General features: G+C 49.2%; 1 protein-coding gene across 2 annotated transcripts in view; it reads left to right on the forward strand.

The window, feature by feature from the left end:
- C2CD2 (C2 calcium dependent domain containing 2) overlaps window positions 1–19,692 on the forward strand; it is a 68,982-nt gene extending 49,290 nt beyond the window's left edge. Inside the window, exons 12-14 of one of the 2 annotated variants that reach the window (XM_055279766.2) lie at window positions 3,188–3,315; window positions 5,488–5,797; window positions 15,518–19,692. In XM_055279766.2, coding sequence (XP_055135741.2) covers window positions 3,188–3,315; window positions 5,488–5,797; window positions 15,518–15,738 — 659 coding nt within the window. In that variant the 3' untranslated portion in view covers window positions 15,739–19,692. Of the gene's footprint in view, window positions 1–3,187; window positions 3,316–5,487; window positions 5,798–8,660; window positions 9,119–15,517 lie in introns of those variants that run through there. The other variant, XM_063639246.1, reaches the window with a different exon arrangement.
- The last annotated feature ends 2,150 nt before the right edge of the window (window positions 19,693–21,842 follow it).

The following is a 21,842-nucleotide window of genomic DNA, read 5'->3' on the forward strand; positions in this document are numbered from 1 at the left end:
GACTTATTAAATCACTGCGCAATCTAAATTTGGGGATTAACTTTCTTCCTTCGCCTCCTCGTGACCTGCTCTCAGGGGCAATGGATGCTTCCTTCTTGCTTAGCTCTCCCGCATTCGCTGAGTCCTGTGTCTGACCTTGGCCAGGTCAACAACTAGGCAAGGTGGGGCAGTCAGAGGAGTGGAAAGTTCTCACTGGAGGGGCACTGTCTTAACGTGGTCTTGGATTCTCAGCCTGGTGAAAGTTTATCACTGCGTCCTCCTCTTGTGGGAGGTTTTATGGTGTTTTGGATACTACCCTGCTGGGTCCACCACCTGCAGTTCTGGGACTCAGGCCCTGCCCCTCCTTTCGTTACCAGAAAAGCATCTTGATCTAGACCCCAAGAGAGGGTTCTTGGATCTGGTGCAAGAAAGAATTCGGGGCGAGTCCACAGAGTAAAGTGAAAGCAAGTTATTAAGAAAGTAAAGGAATAAAAGAATGGCTACTCTGTAGGCAGAGAACCCGTAAGAGCTGCTGGTTAGCTATTTTTCCGGTTATTTCTTGATCATATGTTAAACAAGTGGTGGATTATTCACGAGTTTTCTACCAAAGGGGTGGGGATTTCTCAGAACTGAGCGTTCCTCCGCTTTTCAGACCACACAGGTAACTTCTTGCCTTTGCCATGGCATTCGCAAACTCGTGGCGCTGGTGGGAGTGTCTTTTAGGATGCCCATGCATTATCCTTAGTGTATCACCAGCAGTGAGGACAGCCGGAGGTCACTCTCATTGCCGTCTTGGTTTTGGCAGGTTTTGGCTGGCTTCTTTACCACATCCTGTTTCATCAGCAGGGTCCTTGTGACCTGTGTCTTGTGCTGACCTCCTAGCTCACCCTGTGAGTAAGGACACCTCACCTCCTGGGAGTACAGCCCGGGGGTCCCAGCCTCATTTTGCCCAGCCCTTATTTGAGATGGAGCCACTCTGGCACTAATGCCTCTGATGCTTTTGCCGCTGCCCCTGATGCCCCTTCCTCAGTTTCTTCCCCTGGCAGTGCCCCTACTGCCCATGCTGTGGGGTCCCGTCACCTGGGCAGGATCCCTCCTAAAAGACCCAGGCTGATGTTCCCACTGTGGGTTCTGGTGCATGGGCCATGGAGCCGGCCCCCAGGCTTACCCGCCACGGTGCAGCCAGGCGCTGTAGCAGGTGTCCAGGCTGCCCCTGGCACCTGGACCGGGCTCTTGGGGGACTGAACAGAAGCACTGGGCCTGGCGTGAGGAGGACGCGCTCCCGACGCGTCTCCCTTGGTGGCTTTGGGAATCACAGCACGGCTTTCTCTTGAGGAGTCCTCCCCAACTCCTTTCTCCAGCACTTCTCTCTTCTCAGTGTGGGTCAGTGGCTAAACAAAAACCGGTTCCTCTACTCACAACACTCCTGACGCCAAATGTATAGATTTTCTATGGCAAGCAATTTTCTGTTTCTCTGCAGACACCAACTGGGTGTCCTACAATTTAATTCAATTCTGGCATGACCTGGAGTTAGCTCAGATCCCACAGGTGAAAGGCTCAGCCCCGCGAAACCACCCTCCCACTTTAGATGCCAGGCACAAATAGTGGGTCCCCAGGTTACCACACTTTTGTCCCACTTGGCTACAAATTGGGGTTTCCATGACACCCTCCTCGGGGTCTGTCATTTGCTATAATGGCTCACAGAACTCAGAGAAACACTTTACTTGGGTTTACCAGTTTATTGTCACACAAATGCACAGCCAGATGAAGAGGGGCGCAGGGCACAGTCTGGAAGGGTCCTGAGCATAGGAGCTTTGATCTCCGTGGAGTCGCCTCTCTCCCAGTACATGCATGCGTTGGTTCACAACCTGGACGCTCCCTGAGCCCTGTCATTTAGGGGTTTATGGTGCTTCTATGAGTAGATATGTAGGCATGATTGATTCACTTATTGGCCTTTGGTGATTTGGACTCAGTCTCTAGCCCCTTTCCCTTCCCCACAGGCAAGAGGAGGGCAGAAAGTTCCAGCCTTCTAACCACAGGGTTGGTGCCTCTGACATCCAGTGCCCGTCCGCATTAGCATTCACTCAAGTGGGGTGCAGGGGCTTATTAGGAATAAGAAAGATGCCCCAGCTCAGTGGCTCTGGAATTCAAAGGGGCTTTTTTTGTTCTCTGTGCCAGGAACCAGGGAGGAAGACCAAGTATCTATTTATTGTTCCCCGGTGTCACTGTTGTCACCGGTTCTTGGCCTCTGTGGTCTTATCTTGACTCCCTTTGGAAATGCAGCATCTGTAAGCCTCAGGCCATGGCCAAAACTGAGACAGAAGTTCCTTTTACCATCCTGCTACTTTAATAGCTTTGTCATTTTGACCTTACCTGAGCAGGAAAGTGTAAGTTACAAGCATCAGCTCTGAGTCAGAGAGACCTGCTGTTCATCTCAGCTCTGGGGCCTCCTGGCTGCTGGACATCCTCCGCAATGGTCAAATGGGATAAAAGGAGGGACCTGCTCATGGGGTGCGGAATAGGAGTAAATGAGAGAATGTGCACAGAGCTCTCTCTCTGAACAGCACCTGGTTTGCCGTAAGCATTCTATTGATGTTGGCTGGTGTGTGTTGTTATTAACCTGGGGAAGGAAGCGCTTTTATTAACTGGCCCTTCATAGCTCTAGTTACTATTCTATGTGTTTAGCCACTCTTGGGAGGGAAAAGGAGTTACTACCTTGCCTTTCAAAGTTCAAAATCTTCCAAAGGGTTAGATATTTTTTTGTTGTTGTTTGCTTGCTTTTGCCATTTTCCATCAACTTTATTCAGGTATAACTTAAATAAATAAAATCGGTGAATCTTAAGCAGACACTTCAGTGAGTATCTTGTAACCACCCAGGGAATCAAGTTGTAGACCAAGGGTCAGCAAACAGCAAACTATGGCCCACAGGAAAAATCTGGCCCGTCACTTGTTTTTGTAAATAAAGTTTTACTGAAACCCAGCCATGCTCATTTATTTACCTGTGGTCTCTAGCTGGTTTCACTCGATAAAAGCTGCATTGAGAAGTTGTCGCAGAGACCACCTACAAAGCCCAAACAATTTACTCTGTGGCCCTTTTTAGAAAATATCTGCTAACCATTGCTTATCGACCATTTCCGTTATCCCTGGAAGTTCCCATGGAAGTCTTTAATTTTTGCTGATAAACTTAACACCGCCTTCCTTCTGGCAGAATTGTTGGTGTTGAATGGTTCGGATCCAGTGGCTGAAGTTGCCATTCGACAGCTCAGTGAATCTTCGAAGCTGAAACTCAAGTCGCCACGGAAGAAAAGCACTATTATCATATCAGGGATCTCCAAGGTACCATCGTGGTGGCTGGGGAGGTGTTTGCATCTGTCAGTGACCTGCTGCTCCTCTGCCCTTTGAAGAAGTTAGCCCAAGCACTTGGTTAACGTCCAGAGAGTTCCATTTACAAATGTCAAATTATGTTCCTCACCCCACAAAGGAGTCATGTGTGGTGTTGTGTTTATGCAGTTTATCCTATTCACCAAGGACACGGGAGACTTTCTAATCAGGGACGCTTTACATGTTGAGAGGTTGGCAAATCATTTCAAGAAAAATTATCAAAAGAGAGGAACATGATGTAAGGCTCCCCTTTGGTACAGAGCCTCTGCTCTCGTCACCACCCAGTCACGGGGAACTTTCACTTTCCACGTGACACGTTTCCAAAGCCTTTTACTTTTTTGCAGTGAATGTTTATTCCTTTTGTAATCAGAGAGAAATGAACATTGCGGTGTCCCCCGTGGACGTCGCACTCCCTTTCTTCCCCTTCTCCTGCTCCGGGATGTCTGCTCAGAGCAGGTGGTGGCAGGCGTGTGGTTCCGGCGGCGGAGAGGCCAGCCCCTCAGGTGAAGGGCCATGTTACAGATCCTTACTCTTTTTATTACATTTTTTTAATTGATTTTTAATTTTTTCTCTATCTATTTATTTTGAGACCAGCTAATTTGTTATGAGACTGGCTAATTTTTGTAATTTTGGTGGAGATGGGGTTTCACCACATTGCTCAGGCTGCTCTCGAACTGCTGGGCTCAAGTGATCCATCCACCTTGGCCTTCCAAAGTGTTGGGATCACAGGCGTGAGCCACTGTTCCTGGCCCTTACTCTTTTTTGACATTTCCAAATGAACAGGTGGAGGGAGGGTTGGGAGATTTTGATCTGGAGTAGGAGGGGGATGAGGAAGAATTCTGGACAAAAGAGTGGGTGGGTGGGCTAGAGGGCACGCAGAAGATGGATTCCTCAGTGGCTGGGAGACGGGCCAGAACAGGACCTCGGAGGTGCCAGAGATGAGTCATCAGCCTTGCCATCGTACCCAGAGGGTGGCCTTGCCCCACATCCCAGAGGCAGTCGGGTGGTGTTATTGGAGCTTCCTGAGCTCCTCCAGGGGCTCTCAGCAGGGATCCATGACCTCTCTGGAAGTCCGGGGCCCAGTAGTTGGGTTTTCTTTGGTCTTGGGTGAATGAATGAGCAAAATAAGGACAAGACTCATGGTCATCTCCCCTATACTTTTTCTAAGATCGTATTTAAAAATCACAAGGAACTCCTGGATCTTAGTATTTAATGTTCTGAATCCACTGCAGTGATTATTTTTATTGGTGATCAGATTATCTAATCTTTATTATTTTTTTTTTTGAGATGGAGTCTTGCTCTGTCTCCCAGGCTGGAGTGCAGTGGCACAATCTCGGCTCACTGCAAGCTCCGCCTCCCGGGTTCACGCCATTCTCCTGCCTCGGCCTCCTGAGTAGCTGGGACTACAGGCACCCGCCACCACGCCCGGCTAATTTTTTGTATTTTTTTTAGTAGAGATGGGGAGATTATCTAATCTTGAGTCAGTGGGCGCTTACACAGGCTGGCACTTAAGTCAGAACAGCACAGTTGTCCCTAAGCAAACACCTGTGTCACTGCCACCCACAGCAAGAACAGCATGATTGGCCCTCAGGTAGCCCCCGTGCCCCCCTCCCCAAACTTTCCCCCCTCCAAGGAAGAGCTAGCCCGACTCTCAGAGGTTCATTTAGTGCTTAAATATTTTTACATAAAATATGATTTTTGAGAGGATGTGCTAGTGAATTTCCACTTGCAGGTAACATAAACATGTATAGGAACAAAGACAGCTAAACCCGAAACACCATGGCCACTTCCTTTATGCTGTCGTGGACTCTGCAGGACGGGCTCTCTCTCTCGCATCTCATTTCTGCAGCTTGCCACAAACGCTCCCATCGCTAGGCCCATCTGCGGGAGGAAGAGGGTTAACCTCTAAGCCCCAGGGGCCTGAGCCCTGGCTGTAAGGGAGACCTTTTTGAGCCCAAGCATGAGCAACGGCCGTGGTGTATGAGCGCCTTCTCTGAGGCCCACTGCTGCATCTTCTGAGACTTTGAAATCAGCTGTCAGAATGTTTTGGAGAGTGCTTTTCAGGTCTTTTCAAACCCTCCCTTCCTTTCATGTATCGCTTGTCATCTTCCCCACTGCCCCTGACAGACCTCACTATCTCAGGACCACGACGCTGCCCTGATGCAGGGCTACATGGCCTCTGTGGACAGCACCCACCAGGAGGACGCCCCATCCCATCTGGAGAGGACGGCAGCCTCTGCCCCGCCAGAGGAAGCCGAGTCAGCCCAGGCATCCCTTGCCCCCAAGCCCCAGGAGGACGAGCTAGACTCCTGGGACTTGGAGAAGGAGCCACAGCCTGCAGCATGGAGCAGCCAGGTCCTGCTGGACCCCGACGGTGATGAGCTGTCAGAGAGCTCCGTGAGTGTCTCGGAGCCGGACGCTGCCAAAAAGCATAAAGGTACCTGCTCCCGGGCCCCCCACTTGGTGGCTTTGCACTCATGCTGGCTTCCAAGCTGAAGTCATCTGCTTTCCTTCCCTTTGTCCCCTACAAACTCCCTCCCAACTTCACCCCCTGCCCCTCCAGAATCGCCCTGTGCTGAATGTTTGAACCCATGGGGGGCATCTGCAGGTCCTTCTGTGTGAGGGTTGGCGTCATCTCTGCATTTGGGGTCAGTGTGTGTCCATGCATAGAGGCCCCTTCCTCAGTCCGGGCTTGCTCCACCTGGCTTCCCGAGGGGTTACCAAGAGCCCTACACAATGATGGGCCACAGAGACTCAGAGCAAAGCCAGGCAGAGCCTGGGGCTCCTTCCACTGCCGACTTGGACATCTTTGCTCCTTTGTGCCTCTCAGAGTCTCCCTGCACCTGAAACAAAACCAGACCTCACCACCTGACCCTAGGAGGCTCTACAGGGAGAAAAGCGCCTGGGAATAATGAATCAATTAACTTAATATGTGGGTGGTGAGGAGGTGATCATTTCATTAGTACTGATTGCTTCCATTAGCCCTAAGTCAGTGCTTTAAAACTATAAATTCCTTAAGTGTGGGCAGATTTGCTGAGACAGTGCCTTGGCATGAGTAACCTGAATGTAGTTGCTAAGGACATATAGTCTAGGGGTTTGGGGTCAGTTCCAGATGTGAGACCCACCCACCGAGCCTCAGCATCCTCCCCCATGAGATGAGGAGCATGGCCGCTGCTTGCGCCCACCTCACTCCACCATTCGGGGGACAAAAGGACATCTCGGTGCAGAAGACAGGACTGGGGGCAAGGCAGGCCAAGCCGTGAGCTCAGGTGAAGCTCAGCATTAACTCCTGGCTCTGGCTTTTGTGTGGGGCTCCAAGGCTTTCAGCAGGAATCTCAGGATGTCCTGAGACCATCTGTGTCGGGAAATCGAAGGGGTTCCTTGGGGGAGCTTTGTTCAGCACTGCTGTCGCTGCCTTTTGTCCTCTGTTCTTGATGCCATAGACCAGTGATTCTCAAGCCCAGCACTTTTTTCCCCCAGGGAATATGGCAGTGTCTGGAGACACTTTAGTTGTCACAGCTGGGAGTCGGGTGCAGTGGGCATCTAGTGAATAGAGGCCAGGGATGCCACTCATCGCCCTGCTGTGCACAGGACATGCCCCCACAAGGCAACCTCACAGTGCAGCATGCCCTGGTCCCAAATGTCCCTGGTGCCAAAGCCCACAGCCTGCCGTGGGCTGGACTGTCTGAGTCTGTCCTCCTACCCTCTCTCCCTGTCTTTGCTTCGTGTCCCTCAGCCATGGCATGGTGGCCTCCCTCTCGCATGCCCACCTCCTTGCCAGTGCAGAGTCGTGATAGGTGTTGGGGGAAATGGGAAGTTAGAAGAGGAAAGGGAGAAGGAGGAAATTTCCTGGATAAGATTTCAGACCCCTTGGACTCCATTTGCCACTGCCTAGCCTTGGGACGCTTTATGCATGGACCCCCCTCCACAGAGCACTTGAGGGCTGTAAGCTGCACGCTGACCTCTGTGGCAGGCTTCTGTGCTCCTGTTAAGAGGTCTTGGCTTGGGTTATGTCAAAGGTGACCTAGTCACCTGACACACACACCTGTGGCCTATTCTTTGTCTTGGAGACAGTGAGTGCTGGGTGAAGCGGGACAAACATGGGTGCAGGGTGGGGTAGCTCTTCCTCTCCCTTACCTGACTCGATGGCCTGTTTCCTCTTGTCTTGGCAGAACCCAAACCCCCGTCCGCCCTCCTCGTTCCTTCTGAAGTGCCAAGCCTCGCTCACTCTGTTCATGCAAAGATCTGTGTTCCTTCACACAGCCCCTCCTCCTTCCCCCTGTCTGGTTTCCCTTCCAGGAGGTCTTTCCCTGGGTTTCCATCCTTGCTGTGTCACCCACCCTGCTCCTCTCCCTTCACGGGCCAGGTGGATGAGGGATCCACCCTTTGGGGACTGGGTGTTGGGCAGGTGTGCTGGGGGCTGGGGCTGGCCACCTACAGCGCAGGCTCAGAACTTGTCGGAGCCTCGGCATTTGGGAGTGCAGCAGAGAGGCTCAGCCGTGCGTGCCGTGCGTTTCACTCCTGCGGCCCTACCGCATTGACCCCAGATTTTTGAACAGGACGTTCTTGGCAGCAGTTTTAAATGTTTCCTTCCAGTGTTTTTAAAGAGACTTGTAATTAGCATCTCTATGAGATGTTGTCACAATCTGAGACGATTCTGTGTTATGGGTGCTAAGTCATTTTCATTTTTCAACCAAACATTTTTCAAAACTGGTGATAGAGAGTGTCTTTTTTAAAAACTAAAGCTTGTTTTTTTTTTTCGGTTTAAGAACCACCTGTATCTTCTGTCCTGCTAAGGAGTTTGTATTCGGTTTCTGAGAGTGCCTGTGTATTTAGAATCCTCCTGAGGTTCTGCTGGTTGGAAACCAGCCCGCATAGGAAATGTATTCCCCAAATTTTTATTTACTTTTAGTTTAAAAAAAGATCAGTGAAGTTGGTTGTGGATAAACTCGGCACCACTGAACTGTGTAGGTAGAGATGGTTAAGAGGTTACATTATGGGTATGTTACCACAAGTAAGAACAAAAGTTTCAAGGGAGGTTTTGGGAAAAAAAACTTGAACAGTAAGAAACCTTGCCAAATACCCTGCACAGTGGCGTCCTGTGTGCGTGTGGTGTCTGTAGATGGCTCAGAACCCTTACCCACGTCCACTCTGATGTTGCTCTTGCATAATTCTTTCTGCCTCTTACTTCTCTTCATCTCATGCTCATTCCCTTTAACTTAAGAGGATCGCTATGCCAACCAGAATTAATTGCCTGCACAGTAAGTTATTTTTGTCATTTTTTTTTCACTTACACGTAGACGTCCTAGGAGTGCAGCCCGTAGCTCCGCAGCCAGCCGACCTGCCTGCCTCGTGTTCCCTCCCCTCTCCGCCTTTACCCTCCTAGGTTGCTAGTTGCCCATGTTCCTCCTGAAAGTGCTGTGGCTGAGGTTGTACAGCACCTATCAGGTGAGGGCGCTTGCTCTGGTACCTGATGTGGCCAGGCGACCTTGCTGTGACACCCACAGGAAGAGGCTGGTTCCCTTTGTCATCTTCCAGAGCTAAAAAGTAGTCACTTCTGTCAATGGACCATCTGTGGTTCCAGTTGAAATCCGATGCTGTTCTTGGGAAGCCAAAGACAATTTTTTTTTTTTTTCTGATCATTGTTTTTCCTATCTGCTGGGTTTTAAGAGAGATCCTTCAATTAGCTATTTATATCTGTTAGACTCTGTAAAGACAAATAGGAATAAATTTGGAAATATTTATGACATTAGAGCTATAATTTAGATTAATTATGTTTAAATTCTTTCATGTATTTGTTTACACTTCAGCCTTCTTGTGATTTGTTTTTTAAACCTTCTTAGAACCAGGGAAAGACTTTTTTTCTTCTCCCTGTCTCCCATTTAAAATCTTGGTTACTTGCCTCAAATTTCACATAACCACTCCCCAAATTATCTTCAGGAATCTTGAAGGTTGTGGATGAGGTCTAAATCTTGCTTCTTGCTGTTGGCGTAGAGAAGGTAGCCTGGAGTCAAGTAGTCAGGCTTCATGAAATCAACATGGCCCCGGCTATTCTTGCCCATAGTGTGAACTTCACTATCAGCAAAGGGCAACAGATTCTGCAGGCTCAAAGTCAAGCAGATGATCTGCTTGATCCACACCATCAGTTACTGGATCAGTCACGGTCCTGCAGAGAAGCAGAACCCATAGGTTACATATTTAAGGAACTGACTCATGGGATTGACAGGTCTGAAATCCGCAGGGCAGGCGGCAGGCCAGAGACCCCGGCAAGCGCTGATGCTTCAGTCTTGAGGCAGAATTTCCTCCTCCCTGGAAAACCGGTGTTTGCTCTTAGGGCCTTCAGCTGATTGGATGAGGCCTACCCCCATTCTCCAGGGTAATCTCCTTTCCTTGAAGTCCACTGGCTGGAGTTGTTAACCACATCTACACAATGCCTTCCCAGCCGCACCTCAGTTCATGTTCTGTTGAATCTCCGGGTGCTGCGGCCAAGTTGACACAGCGACACCTCACAGGCGTTGCTCGTGGACCTGGGCAGACCGGTACATTCCATGTGGGGTTACTGCCCAGCAGACAAGGGCGTGCTCCCGTCTCAGCCTCCACCCTCACAACCACCATGGGGCGGCTGTTTAGCATGCACTGGCAAATCTGGGGCCCTGTTCTCCCTGCATCGTTTACACCAAAGGTGATAGTGAACAATCTGCTTCCAAGTCGAGACGGGCTTTCCCATTGCTATTGAGAAAGGGAATGGAATGGCCTCTGTCCGCATGCTGGTCCTTGATGGCTGACGAGTCACACACTGCCCGAGATGTCTGCATGGCCGGAATCCTCCTCCCCCGCCCCCTGCATGCCTCTCTGGAGATGCAACTCGTTCTGGGAATCCCGCCCAAGTCCTTGCGGGATTAGGGGGCTTTGCTCCGTGAGACCCCAAGGGCTTTGATGTATCCACACTCCCCAGAGTCTCCTCCCCAGGGGCCACAGACTTGCCCATTTTTCCAGACACCTGGCTGGCCACTTCTCAGACGCCGTCCTTAGCAGCACGGAAGAGCAGGGCCTGGGAACATGGACTTCAGAGCCAGAAAGCGCAGTGTCACACACCCGCCCCATTAGTGTGCGACCCCAGACAGCCACCTCTCCAAACCTTAGCTTCCTCATTTGTCCCTACAGAGTCTAGCAAACATAAATAGCTAATTGAGGAATCTGTCTTAAAATCCTATAGGTAGGAAAACAGTGACCAAAAGCAACCCTAAAAATGGTAGGGATCAGGCCTCCTTCCTCAGAGGCGGCTGGGGAATATAATTGAGGGTCCGGTCTACGGAACTGCAAACCTCAGTCCCCACCCGCACATGAGCGTCCCCTGTACGAGAAGTTGATGCCATCCCCCTAGAAGCTGTGACAAATTATCGGGTTAGGGGAAAGTGTGCAAGTCACACAAATGATTTTGGGAAGATTTGCACACGGGCACATATGACCATAATCTGGTTTCTGGCATTGGTGTTGAACTATGAAATTCAACAAAACAGGCCAGGAGCTGTGGCTTACACCTGTAATCCCAGCACTTTGAGAGGCTGAGGCGGGCGGATCACGAGGTCAGGAGTTCGAGACTAGCCTGGCCAATATGGTAAAACCCTGTCTCTACTAAAAATACAAAATTAGCCAGGCGTAGTGGCATGCACCTGTAATTCCAGCTGCTTGGGAGGCTGAGGCAGAAGAGTCGCTTGAACCTGGGGGGCAGAGGTTGCAGTGATCTGAGATAGCACCACTGCACTCCAGCCTGGGCGACAGAGCGAGACTCCGTCTCAAAAAAAAAAAAAAAAAAAAAAAGAAATTTAACAAAACAGCAGACGTGCTCTGGAGAGCGTGAGTGAAGATGGAAGAATAGAAAATAACCTTGTTACCAGCCCCTCGCAGTGGGGTGTAAGAAGAGGCATAGGGCTCCGGATCTGCCACTGAAACAAGTTAGTCCCTCATGGTATGGACAGACAACAGACTGGAGCCAGTAGTGGGGTTAAAACAAACATGCTATGCAAATCTTTCTTGTCTACCATCTTTTTACATGCAGGCTGCAATCGCTGCTATTTCGTCTTAATATGCCAAGAATTCAAATTTTAGGCAGTTTTTATTTTTATTATTTTAGTTTATTTTGAGAGACAGGGTCTTGTTCTGTTACCCAGGCTGGAGTACAGTGGCAAGATCATAGCTCACTGTAGCCTCGAATTCTTGTGCTCAAGCAGAACACTTGCCTCAGCCTCCCAGGTTTAGGCACTTGTAGTACAATTTCACTTGCATAAATTATAACAACTGCTTGAAAATGTGCATATCCCATTTTATTTCTTTAAGAAAAAAAGTTTAATTTTTTTATATTTTAAAAATAGAGATGGGGTTTTGCTATGTTGCCTAGGTTAGTCTCCAATTCCTGGGCTCAAGGGATTCTCCAAACCTCAGCCTCCCGAAGTGCTGGGATTACAGGCCTGAGCCACCGTGCCTGGCTCCTATTCCTGTTCTAAGGTCTTTTGAACACAGCCGTGCCTTGCCCGTCTCCACACCCCACTTCCCTCTTAACCTGGGCACACCGCGCGTCTCTGACGTGGCGCCGGGCCCTGCGGGTGGGCTGCGTCAGCTTCTACCCACACAGCCCTGTGGTCTGCAGGCCCCCAGAGTGAAGTGTGAAGGAGCGTGAGCAGCGGCACACAGGAAAGCAGGTGCGGTGCCTGTGTCCTCGGCCCTGGCTTTGCTCCCGCGTTGTCGGCTGTGGCCTCCCGGTGCTCTAAGCACTAGTGACATTTTGGCCGGACCCGGGCTAGCAGTGGACAATCCCAGCTGCGTGTTCGAAAGACCTGGGATCTTTTGAAAAATGCTCATGCCCGGTGTCCCCGGACCCCCATCATGCCAGATTCTCTAGGAAGGGCCTGCGCACCTGTTGTCCTTAGAGGCCTTGGGGCTGGGGATGCCGCTCCACTGTCCTCTCCGCCTCCACTCCTCCATGTGGCTGCCTGGGTTCTAAGGACTGAACAGGAAGACATGGTGGACATTCCTGGATCCTTAAGCCAAATGCGCCCCCTCCCCTCCCAGGGCTGTATCAAAGTACCACACACTGGGTGTTTTCAACACCAGGAGCCGATTCGCTCCCTGTTCTGGAGGCTGGAAGTCTGAGATGCTGCTGCTAGCAGGGCCACCCCTTCTGAGGCCCTGTGGGAGAGCCTGCTCCCGCCTCTCCAGCTCCTGACAGCTGCTGACAACCTTTGGTGCTCCTTGACTTACAGAAGCATCACCCTGTGCTCCGCCTCATCTTCACGTGGTGTCCTTCCTGTGACCCTTCACAATGTCTTCCCCTGTGTGTCTGTCTCTGCTTCTAAATTTCCCGTTTTGATAAGGACAGCAGGCATATTGGATCACGGGCCACCCCAATGATCTAATTTTAAGTTGATGACTTCTGTAAGGACCCCATCTCCAAATACGGTCACATTCTGTGAAGTACTGGGGATTAGGACTGTAACATATGAATTTGGGTGGGGGTGGGGGAGCCAAGTTCAGCCCATAACATTGACCCTGCTCATACCTCAGGCCTGACTCCAGACCCCAGGCCAGCTTCGGTGCAGGGACACCTATGAAATGGACTTTGGAGATGGAGCAGGAGGGAACCTCTCACTGCTGGGGGTTCTGAGTCCTTGGGTCTGTGGTTGACCCGGGGGGTGGGTTGGCGTTCCCTCCCCCTAGGCCACCATTTCTCCTGGAAGTGAAGGGGGTGACGTTGGAGCAGTCCAGGTGAAGCTGATGGATCCACCACTTCCTCTCCCCTGTTCCACTGGGAGCCCTTGTACCTCTCCCCTGTTCCACTGGGAGCCCTTGTGCCTCTCCCCTGTTCCACTGGGAACCCTTGTACCTCTCCCCTGTGACACCTGGGAGCCCTTGTCCATAGGCCCTTCAGGGCCTCCAAGATCAGCCTAAAGCAGAGCTTCAAGGCAGGTGCAGGTGCCTATAGATCAGAAACACCACTGAGGGCCCCCTCATCCCCCAGCCTCAGGTCACCTGGTCAGCCCAGAGCCCCCTGACAGCTAGGGGTTCCTCTGCCTGGGAGCCCCTATCGCCATGCCCAGGGCATTTCCCCAGTAGGTGCCCTCTGATACACCAGGCAGTTAGCCACATCGGCACTGCTGCATCTGCCCCACTGGCCAAATTCCAAAGTCATGTCCAGTCGGGGGTCATTATCCAGCCGTCAGAACACACCCTGCTGATGGCTGGTTTTTCACGATGTGCTGCATTTTTCAGGGACGTGAATCACTCCAGGAACTGACACTGACGTCCCACAGGTGTACCATTAGGCCTGCGGACAACAGGGACGTCATTTACACGTTGATACTACTTACCCACCTTTTTCATTCCTTTTCCAGCAGTCCCTGAAGCCCCTGCACACAGGATCCTAACTTTAGATCACTGTAAAAAATGTCCAAATGATACATCATAAAAAGTGATTTGGTTGTATTGAGAGGGTCAAGTTTTTAAAAAATTATGGCCGCTTTGATCAAATTAAATTCAGTCCATTGGGGCCCTTCATCTTCTCAGTTTCTGTCCTGTAAGCTGGGCAGAGCAGATGGGACACAGTAGTTCATGCTTAAAGTCAGGCTCAGGGGCACATGCTTCTTTCCCCATAGTAGGCTTTGATTATACAAAGATTCATAGGCAGGTCTAGGTCAGGTTTCTCCGACTGCCCTCAGATAACACAATTGTTGTTGTGCATTTCATTTAGAAGAGGGAATTGATATTCTTCATCCCCTCCTTTAACCTCCTCAACATGGGTGGCGATTTGCATATGTCATGGCTATTGAAATGTTTATTCGATATGCCTATCCCAAAGGGAATAAATTATCACATTAAGTATAAAGCTCCTCTTCATGATGATCAGACCTGTCTTCTTTCAAAGTCATTACCACCTACATGCCAGTGGTAATGAATTTCACAGGCTGGCCTGAAATGCTTACTCCCTCGACCTTGCCAGCCTTGGTTAATAGGATGTTAAACTAATTTGTGAAAAAGCAAATTAGTGGGCTCATGCACCTACTACATTAGCTTGTACTTGATCTTTAAGGAATCATTGCTGTTGAAATTATTGTTGCTGCTGCTGCTAATTTTTTTCTATTCCATATTCTACTACCTGATGGATATCTATATCCAGGTAAATATTTGTATATAGAGATCTGTATCTATCTGTAAGCAGATAGATCGAACCACACAAAATTGAGGTTTTGTAGGCCAAATATGCCCAAGTAACAAACTTCAGATGGCATAGCCTAATATGATAGGATCTGGAATTGTTTTTTAATAAAATCTTATTCCCAAAATAGCAAATATTATTTAACATTCCTAAGAAAGGGAATACCATTGTTCTCAAGGTCTTAATTGAGTTTTATGAGTGTGACCATCCTTTCTGGGACACAGTACTGCTTTGCCACCTATACCCTTCCTAATGAGGGGAAGTGGGTGGCACAGAGGGGACCCAGGTATCCCAACCAAGGCAATAGCTATCTGCCTCCATTTGGTCTGATAGAAAATCAGGGATATAAGCCAGGTGTGGTGGCTCATGCCTGTAATCCCAGCTCCCAGCACTTTAGGAGGCTGAGGGAGGGGTGGATCACCTGAGGTCAGGAGTTCAAGACCAGCCTGACCAACATGGTGAAACCCTGTCTCTACTAGAAATATAAAAACATTAGCTAGGCATGGTGGCGTGCACCTGTAATCCCAGCTACTCGGGAGGCTGAGGCAGGAGAATCACTTGAACCTGGAGGTGGAGGTTGCAGTGAGTCAAGATCGCGCCACTGCACTCCAGCCTGGGCGACAGACAGCAAGACTCTGTCTCAAAAAAAAAAAAAAAAAAAAAAAATGAGGAATATAAATATTGTCCTTGGAAAGGGATACCAAGCGATAGTCCAGGCTTACTGCGTCTATTGTTATAATCTCCTTTCCATTTCATCTTGAAAACTCTCGTTTTGTACAAGCCAGATTCCAGTTGTTTTTCTCATGCCGATAGTGACAGCACATTGAAGTAGTAAACGGCCCTTCGTTAGAGGCATTCAGGCCTCCTTTTCCCTTTGTCCCATTGGACCAGTCATTCAGCCCCTCATTCCCCGCCCACTTGACCAGCCCCTGTGCTTCCCTCTTCCAGGAGGAATTCTAAGGAAAGGCGCAAAGCTGTTCTTCCGCCGGCGGCATCAACAGAAAGACCCGGGCATGAGTCAGTCACACAATGACCTTGTGTTCCTCGAGCACCCAGAGGGTTCCCGGAGGAAAGGCATCACCCTCACCAGGATCCTGAACAAGAAGCTGCTCTCCAGGCACAGAAACAAGAACACCATGAACGATGCCCCCGTGGAGCCCTGCACGTAGGGCCTGAGGTCATCACCTCCAAGCCAGAAGACGTGCACCCGCGTTAACTACCCTCACCAGGACGCAGCCAGTGTGTCCGCCAGATGTCCAGATGCCCAGCTTGTCTTGCTGGGTTTCTTCCAACCATCTCGTCATTTAAAGGGAAAACAAAATCTGAGTCTGCGGCCAGGAGGCTTCCCCCAGAGAGGACGAAAAAGCCTAACTTGCCACCAGATGCCAAATGAGACTCGACAGCCGCAAAGCTTGGGCTGTGCTCAAAGCTAAGGGTTAGGGTTCAATATTAGAAGGAGATTAACATTATAAGTGAAATAATATACTCTAATAGATTGTGGAGGGCAGGTTTGAGGGACTCAGTTTACCTATTCTACACTAACGTGTTGTTTTGGGTCCATGCCTGGACCATGTCACAAAAAGGAGGTGCCCCCCTGTGCTGTCACTGTGAATGGAAAGGTTGGGTCACCTCTCTTCATCTGCTGCTTGGAATAAAAAATGCAGCTGGCCCTGAGTACAGGGAAGTGGAACGTAGGCAGGATTTTGGATGAATAGAGAAATTTTGATAGGAATGGAAACGCTACGACAGATGTGGGAAGTCATCTACCTTTGATATTAGCCATAGAACTTGAACACTAACTATATCCTATGCATAGTATGCAGAACACTTTTCTAAGTTTACTTTGAGGCTACTTGCAAGTGGAAGAGATATATATTCTCACATGGTTTTTACATTTTTCTCTATCACGTTAAAAGCTCTAATAATGTTAGTGGAGCAGTTGACATCCAGGTTTTTGTTTTTCCTGCCTGTCATAGTTGCTAAACAAGAGCACAGCAGGCCTGTCAGATGAAGTCAGGAGCCATACGTGACCGCTCGTAGTACACGGTAACCAAACACATACATGGATTTTGCCAAATGCTGCCAGTAGCCAAAACAAAGTCCTTTTAGGGCAACAGAGGAAATTATTTTGTGTCTCAGGTGTCAGTCTTAGGAATGGAAGCTTAATAACAAATGGGCCAAACTTGCAGGACATTCCTTCTATGAGCGCTTCAGAATTTTGCTGTGAACAGTCCTCTTGGACACAGGTTGGGGTGCCCTTGTTTGGTGGAAAACGTGATAAACCTAGCACACCATTTGAATATCCCTATGTATCATTCCAGTCGCTTTCCTCATCAGTTGCCTTTCTATTTCAGTTCATTCACAGATTTCACTTCTGAATGTGCCACTTCCAGGAGACATGCTGGTCAAAGAGCAGTCATCATTGGGGTGAAGTGTTTTTGACAGTTTAATATGATTCACTTTTCTCCAAAGACATGTAAAAGGCTGTTATGAAAGCTTGGCTTCTGTCATGGAGATGGAAATGGGCAAGCTTCCTTCCGTAGGCTCTTTTGTTAATCCTTAAACATTCACTATTTCAGGGGTAATAGAGCCACTGGTGAGTAAAAACCTATATAAAAACCAAAATTATAGGATTTTTTCTTTTTTTAGTAAAAATCTATATAAAAACCAAAATTATAGGATTTTTTTCTTTTTTAGTAAGAACCTGTATAAAAACCAAAATTATAGGATTTTTTTCTTTTTTAGTAAAAACCTGTATAAAAACCAAAATTATAGGATTTTTTTCTTCTTTTTTAGAGGGAGAGATCAGAAAACGGCATTACGAATTTCACTTTAAAATGCGCATTACCAACTTCTTAAGTGTTCCAGGAATTATCAAGTGACTTTAAAATGACTTTTCCAACCTGCTTTGTTTTTAAAAATTATATTCCAGTTTTAATCATTGTAAAAAAGCACCTGGAGTTTCAAAATGCGTGAATACTACCAAGTTTCTGTCCCCAAAGTCAGGCATCACTGCTAGTCTTCTGGGACAGATGGGACAGATATTCACTTTAATGTTTTACTTGAAGTTTTACTTGGCCATGTGGTAAAAAGAGCCTGAGACATATTTAAGAATTCCAAGAGGATATTATGTGTCAGAATTTCAGACACTGATGAGAAGTTTTTAATCTTTTTTATTTGATTTTAGAATTCAGGTGCACTCTATTCAAGTGCAAGGATATCAGAAGTGTTTTTTTTATTTAAAAAAATTTTTTTTCGAGACGGAGTTTCACTCTGTAGCCCAGGCTGGAGTGCAATGGCAGCTTACTGCAACCTCCACCTCCTGGGTTCAAGCGATTCTCCTGCCTCAGCCTCCCAAGTAGCTGGGATTACAGGCACGTGCCACCACACCTGGCTAATTTATTTGTATTTGGTAGAGATGGAATTTCACCATGTTGGTCAGGCTTGTCTCGAACTCCTGACCTCAGGGGATCCACCCACCTCGGCCTCCCAACGTGCTGGGATTACAGGCATGAGCCACCAGGCCGGCCCCAGAATTTTATATTAAGCCTTCTTGCTCTCAAAAAAAAAAAAAAAAACAGTTTTTAACTATTCCATTTCCAGATGAATCCCATGAGCACTGCTTACTGTTGAATACTGAGGTCTAAGGCTCTGCTTCCTGTGGACACGCTCACGTTGTCTCCATCCAATGGCCTTTTCTGAAGTTACAGAAAACACCGATGTGGGAGGGAGTTTATGAAGCAAAGGCAAAGGAAACACGTAGGCTAGCTTCAGGGTAGCACCGTGAGAAATGAGCTGTACTGATACTGTGAATGTTTCTTTTCCAAGCTGTTTTATACAGGTTTGTTTTTTCATGGTGTAGGGTATTTATGACAAAGTAAATGTTGTGAAGGTTAAAGATAAATTAAGATTATCCACCAAATGCTAAACATACTGATGTGTAAATCACCTTTATCGCCTCACCTCTTCTACAGGCTTTTGCGGCTTGAGGGCTTTTGTGTTTGGCTTTTGTCTGGATGAAAGTTTTGCCCAGTGGTGTTTTAAAAGCGATTCCTCATGAACACTAAGATTAATTGTGTCTGTGTCTCTGGAACTGGGTGCTCATGTTGGTTTTAATGAGCTTGCAACCCTTCCCCGTTTGCTTTGTTTAAGGAGGTGCCTCTGTTCTTTGTGGAGGAGTGAAATGGAGCTTTAAGTGTGTGTGTGTGGTATGTGTGTTTGCACACACGTGTGTGTTATTGTAGCAATAACAAAAGTGGCCATCTCCTTGTTCCAGCTGAAAACCTGCTGTGAGAGTTTTGACAGAGCACTTTATTTTAGTCAAGTTTCAAGTCTGAGTTCAAAACCAGCCCTGATCCCTTATGACCGACTGCAACTCGACCAGTCGCCACTCAGTGGCCACTTGGTGCCCATTTAGATTTTTGCTTGGGTTTTACTGGCCACCTCTATAGACGAGAGTTGCAAAGTTGCTTTGAGCAGAGAGGGAAAGATTAATTTACACTGCTGGCCGCCGAAGACAGGTGTTTCCTGGGTAATAGTCTCACGGCTCTTGATCTGCAAACTTCAGAGTACAAATTGGTGGATGGTGGAAGTCAGGACATGTATCTCTGTCCGATGGAAAACAGACCTCGGGGCTGGCATAAACCCTGCTGCCAGGCCCTCTCCCCACTGCCCCAAACCGGCCTAGACACGAAGACCAAAGCAGCCTGCACAGGGCAAGGCCCCCGCGGAATCCTGCAGAGCAAACTCAGGTTACCTTGGGTCCATGACCGTTTGCATTCGAAACACAATACACTGCCCCGTTCTCTCAGCAGCTGGGCAGTAGTGCACCATTCATCATTTAGGCTTGTGGTTTGTTGTTTACTCTACCAATGTTATGTTGAAACTGCATTGTAAAAAGAGAAGAAAATGGCAGGTTTTCCAGGTCCACGGAAAGGTTTGGCCTGACGCTGGAGTGCGGTGATGAACTTACGTGACAATGATTGTATTCCTCAGTAGCACTTTAAACACCGAAGACAGCCCTGCGCCGAGCCTGCACACGGGATTGGGTGGGTTCCTTTGGAGAAGATGTGGCTGGAACACAAACAATCTTTGAAAGAAATAAATGTGCACACAGAACACTACACTGAGTTGTTTTTCCTGAGTCCTGTTCTGTCCTCGAAGTCCCAGGGTCTTCTCTGAGCGCCCCTTTCATCAGGTCACTGCAAGTGACCGTCACAGCCAATTAACGTAAAAGAAGAGGCAGGCCGGGCACGGTGGCTCGTGCCTATAATCCCAGCACTTTGGGAGCCTGAGGCAAGGGATCACTTGAGGTCAGGAGTTCGAGACCAGCCTGGCCAACATGGTGAAACCCCATCTCTACTAAAAATACAAAAATCAGTATTAGTGGTGGTGCATGCCTGTAGTCCCAGCTACTTGGGAGGCTGAGGCAGGAGAATTGCTTGAACCTGGGAGGCGGAGGCTGCAGTGAGCCAAGATTACGCCATTGTACTACAGCCTGGGCAACAGAGTGAGACTCTGTCTCAAAAAAAAAAAAAAAAAAATTTCCAGTGACCCTTGGGTCAGGGTGAATTGTGGATGCTACATGTCAGAGACTGTTGGCCTGGACTCCCCCAGCAGCAGAGCCCAGCATGCGGTGGCCTGGGGGTGACATACTCGGGAAGTGCCAACAGAGTGCCAAGGTCCGGCCAAGGGAGAAGAACGGGAGGGGCGAAGCCCACACGAGGGTGCGTGTCCGGTGGTCCATCTGTGAAGGGCAGGCATGTCCCCACGCCATCCACAGGAACCTTCTGAGGAGCTCTCTTCACCTGGGGTCGGGGGAAGCATTCACCCATCCTTGGACTTCACGGTCCATTCCCCACCCCAGTGGGTGGCCCGGGTGCATGCAGAGGGGGACAGGTACCTGGCTCAGCCACAGGTGGAACGGTGTCTGCACTTGGCTGGGGCTCACGGTGGTTCTGGGATGGAGGCGGTCGAGTCGGGTCACAGACGTGTCCTGTGGGCCCCATGCAGGCATCTTGCCTTCTTTCTAGTCATCAGTTCCCGTGGTCTCCCTCAGTCTTCATTCCCCCTGCGGTGCCCAGACAGCAGAGCAAGTGGAGAGCTGGTGTCCTGGAGAAAGCTACTGGACAGGCCCAGCCTCCTGCCCCAACACTGCCCACCCCTCCTCTCAGCTGTCCTGCCCACTCATTAGACACAGTGTAGACCCTTAGAGGGAGCCTGATGCTTCCCAGCTGAGTTCCAGGTCTTCTGCTCCATTTCCTGGGCACTGCGAGGTGGTGATGGCAGTGCCTCTTGTTTGGAGTTAGAAGTGGTTCAGGACCCAGTGATTGAACTGTTGCTTCCTTTGTGTGGCCAGTGGGACCCACTTTGTGCTGATGCTCCAGGAGGAGGCTGGATTGAGTTGCTGGAGGCCAAGCTTGTCCTAATTTACCAACTTTCCTAAGCTGGTCACCTCCAGGTAAGCACTGTGTTTGCCAATGCATCTCCACTGCCCAAATTAATCCAACTCAACCACCCTCGGTCATTCTGGGGTGTGCATCCTTGTGCCCAGCAGTTCACACTCACTCTTCCAATGGTCTAACCCAACTCAAGCCCTGCCTTCCCCACGAAGGAGCTTCTATGCAGGCTGCGGAATCGGCATGCTTGCAGTGACATGGTTCAGGCCGGCTCTCGGGCTTCACTGTCCTGCATTGTTCTCGTTTCCTGTATCCTCCAGGGCTTCGTACAGTCACTGCCCACCTAGCAGAGCAAGGACAAAGGTCAGCTGATGACCCTTACGTGAGCACAGACAGCAGCTTTGCTTCCACCCACCTCACCCCCCATCACCCAGGACCCGGTGCTGGGGACTGAGCAGGACACTGGAGGGGATGACCACATGCTGTTTTGACCTCAGCACCTCTACAAAGACAGTGTGATGTGTGTATATGTCAATAAAGTTTATTTTTAAAATGCAGATCGCTCACCAAAGGGGGCTAGACACCAGGATGGCTGACATAGCACAATGATCCCCCTAGAGAGAAAGCTGCCGAGGCCAGGCCCCCCTTCTCAATGATGACCTAGAAACATCAGCTTTCCTCCACTGGCCTTCCCCAGCTCCACACTGCGACTGTCCACAGTGGAAACTGCGAGTCACACCCTGCTGTAACAGGCATTCAAAACTAGTTGCCTATGTATTTATAGATCGATATTAATGTCATTGGTATTTATAAAGTTGGATGTGCAGGTACCTTGGGCACCTTAATAGAAGGGTTATCAGCTGGTGATCATCATT

Source organism: Symphalangus syndactylus, chromosome 5 (assembly GCF_028878055.3).
Source record: "Symphalangus syndactylus isolate Jambi chromosome 5, NHGRI_mSymSyn1-v2.1_pri, whole genome shotgun sequence".
In the NCBI taxonomy this organism is placed as follows: domain Eukaryota; kingdom Metazoa; phylum Chordata; class Mammalia; order Primates; family Hylobatidae; genus Symphalangus; species Symphalangus syndactylus.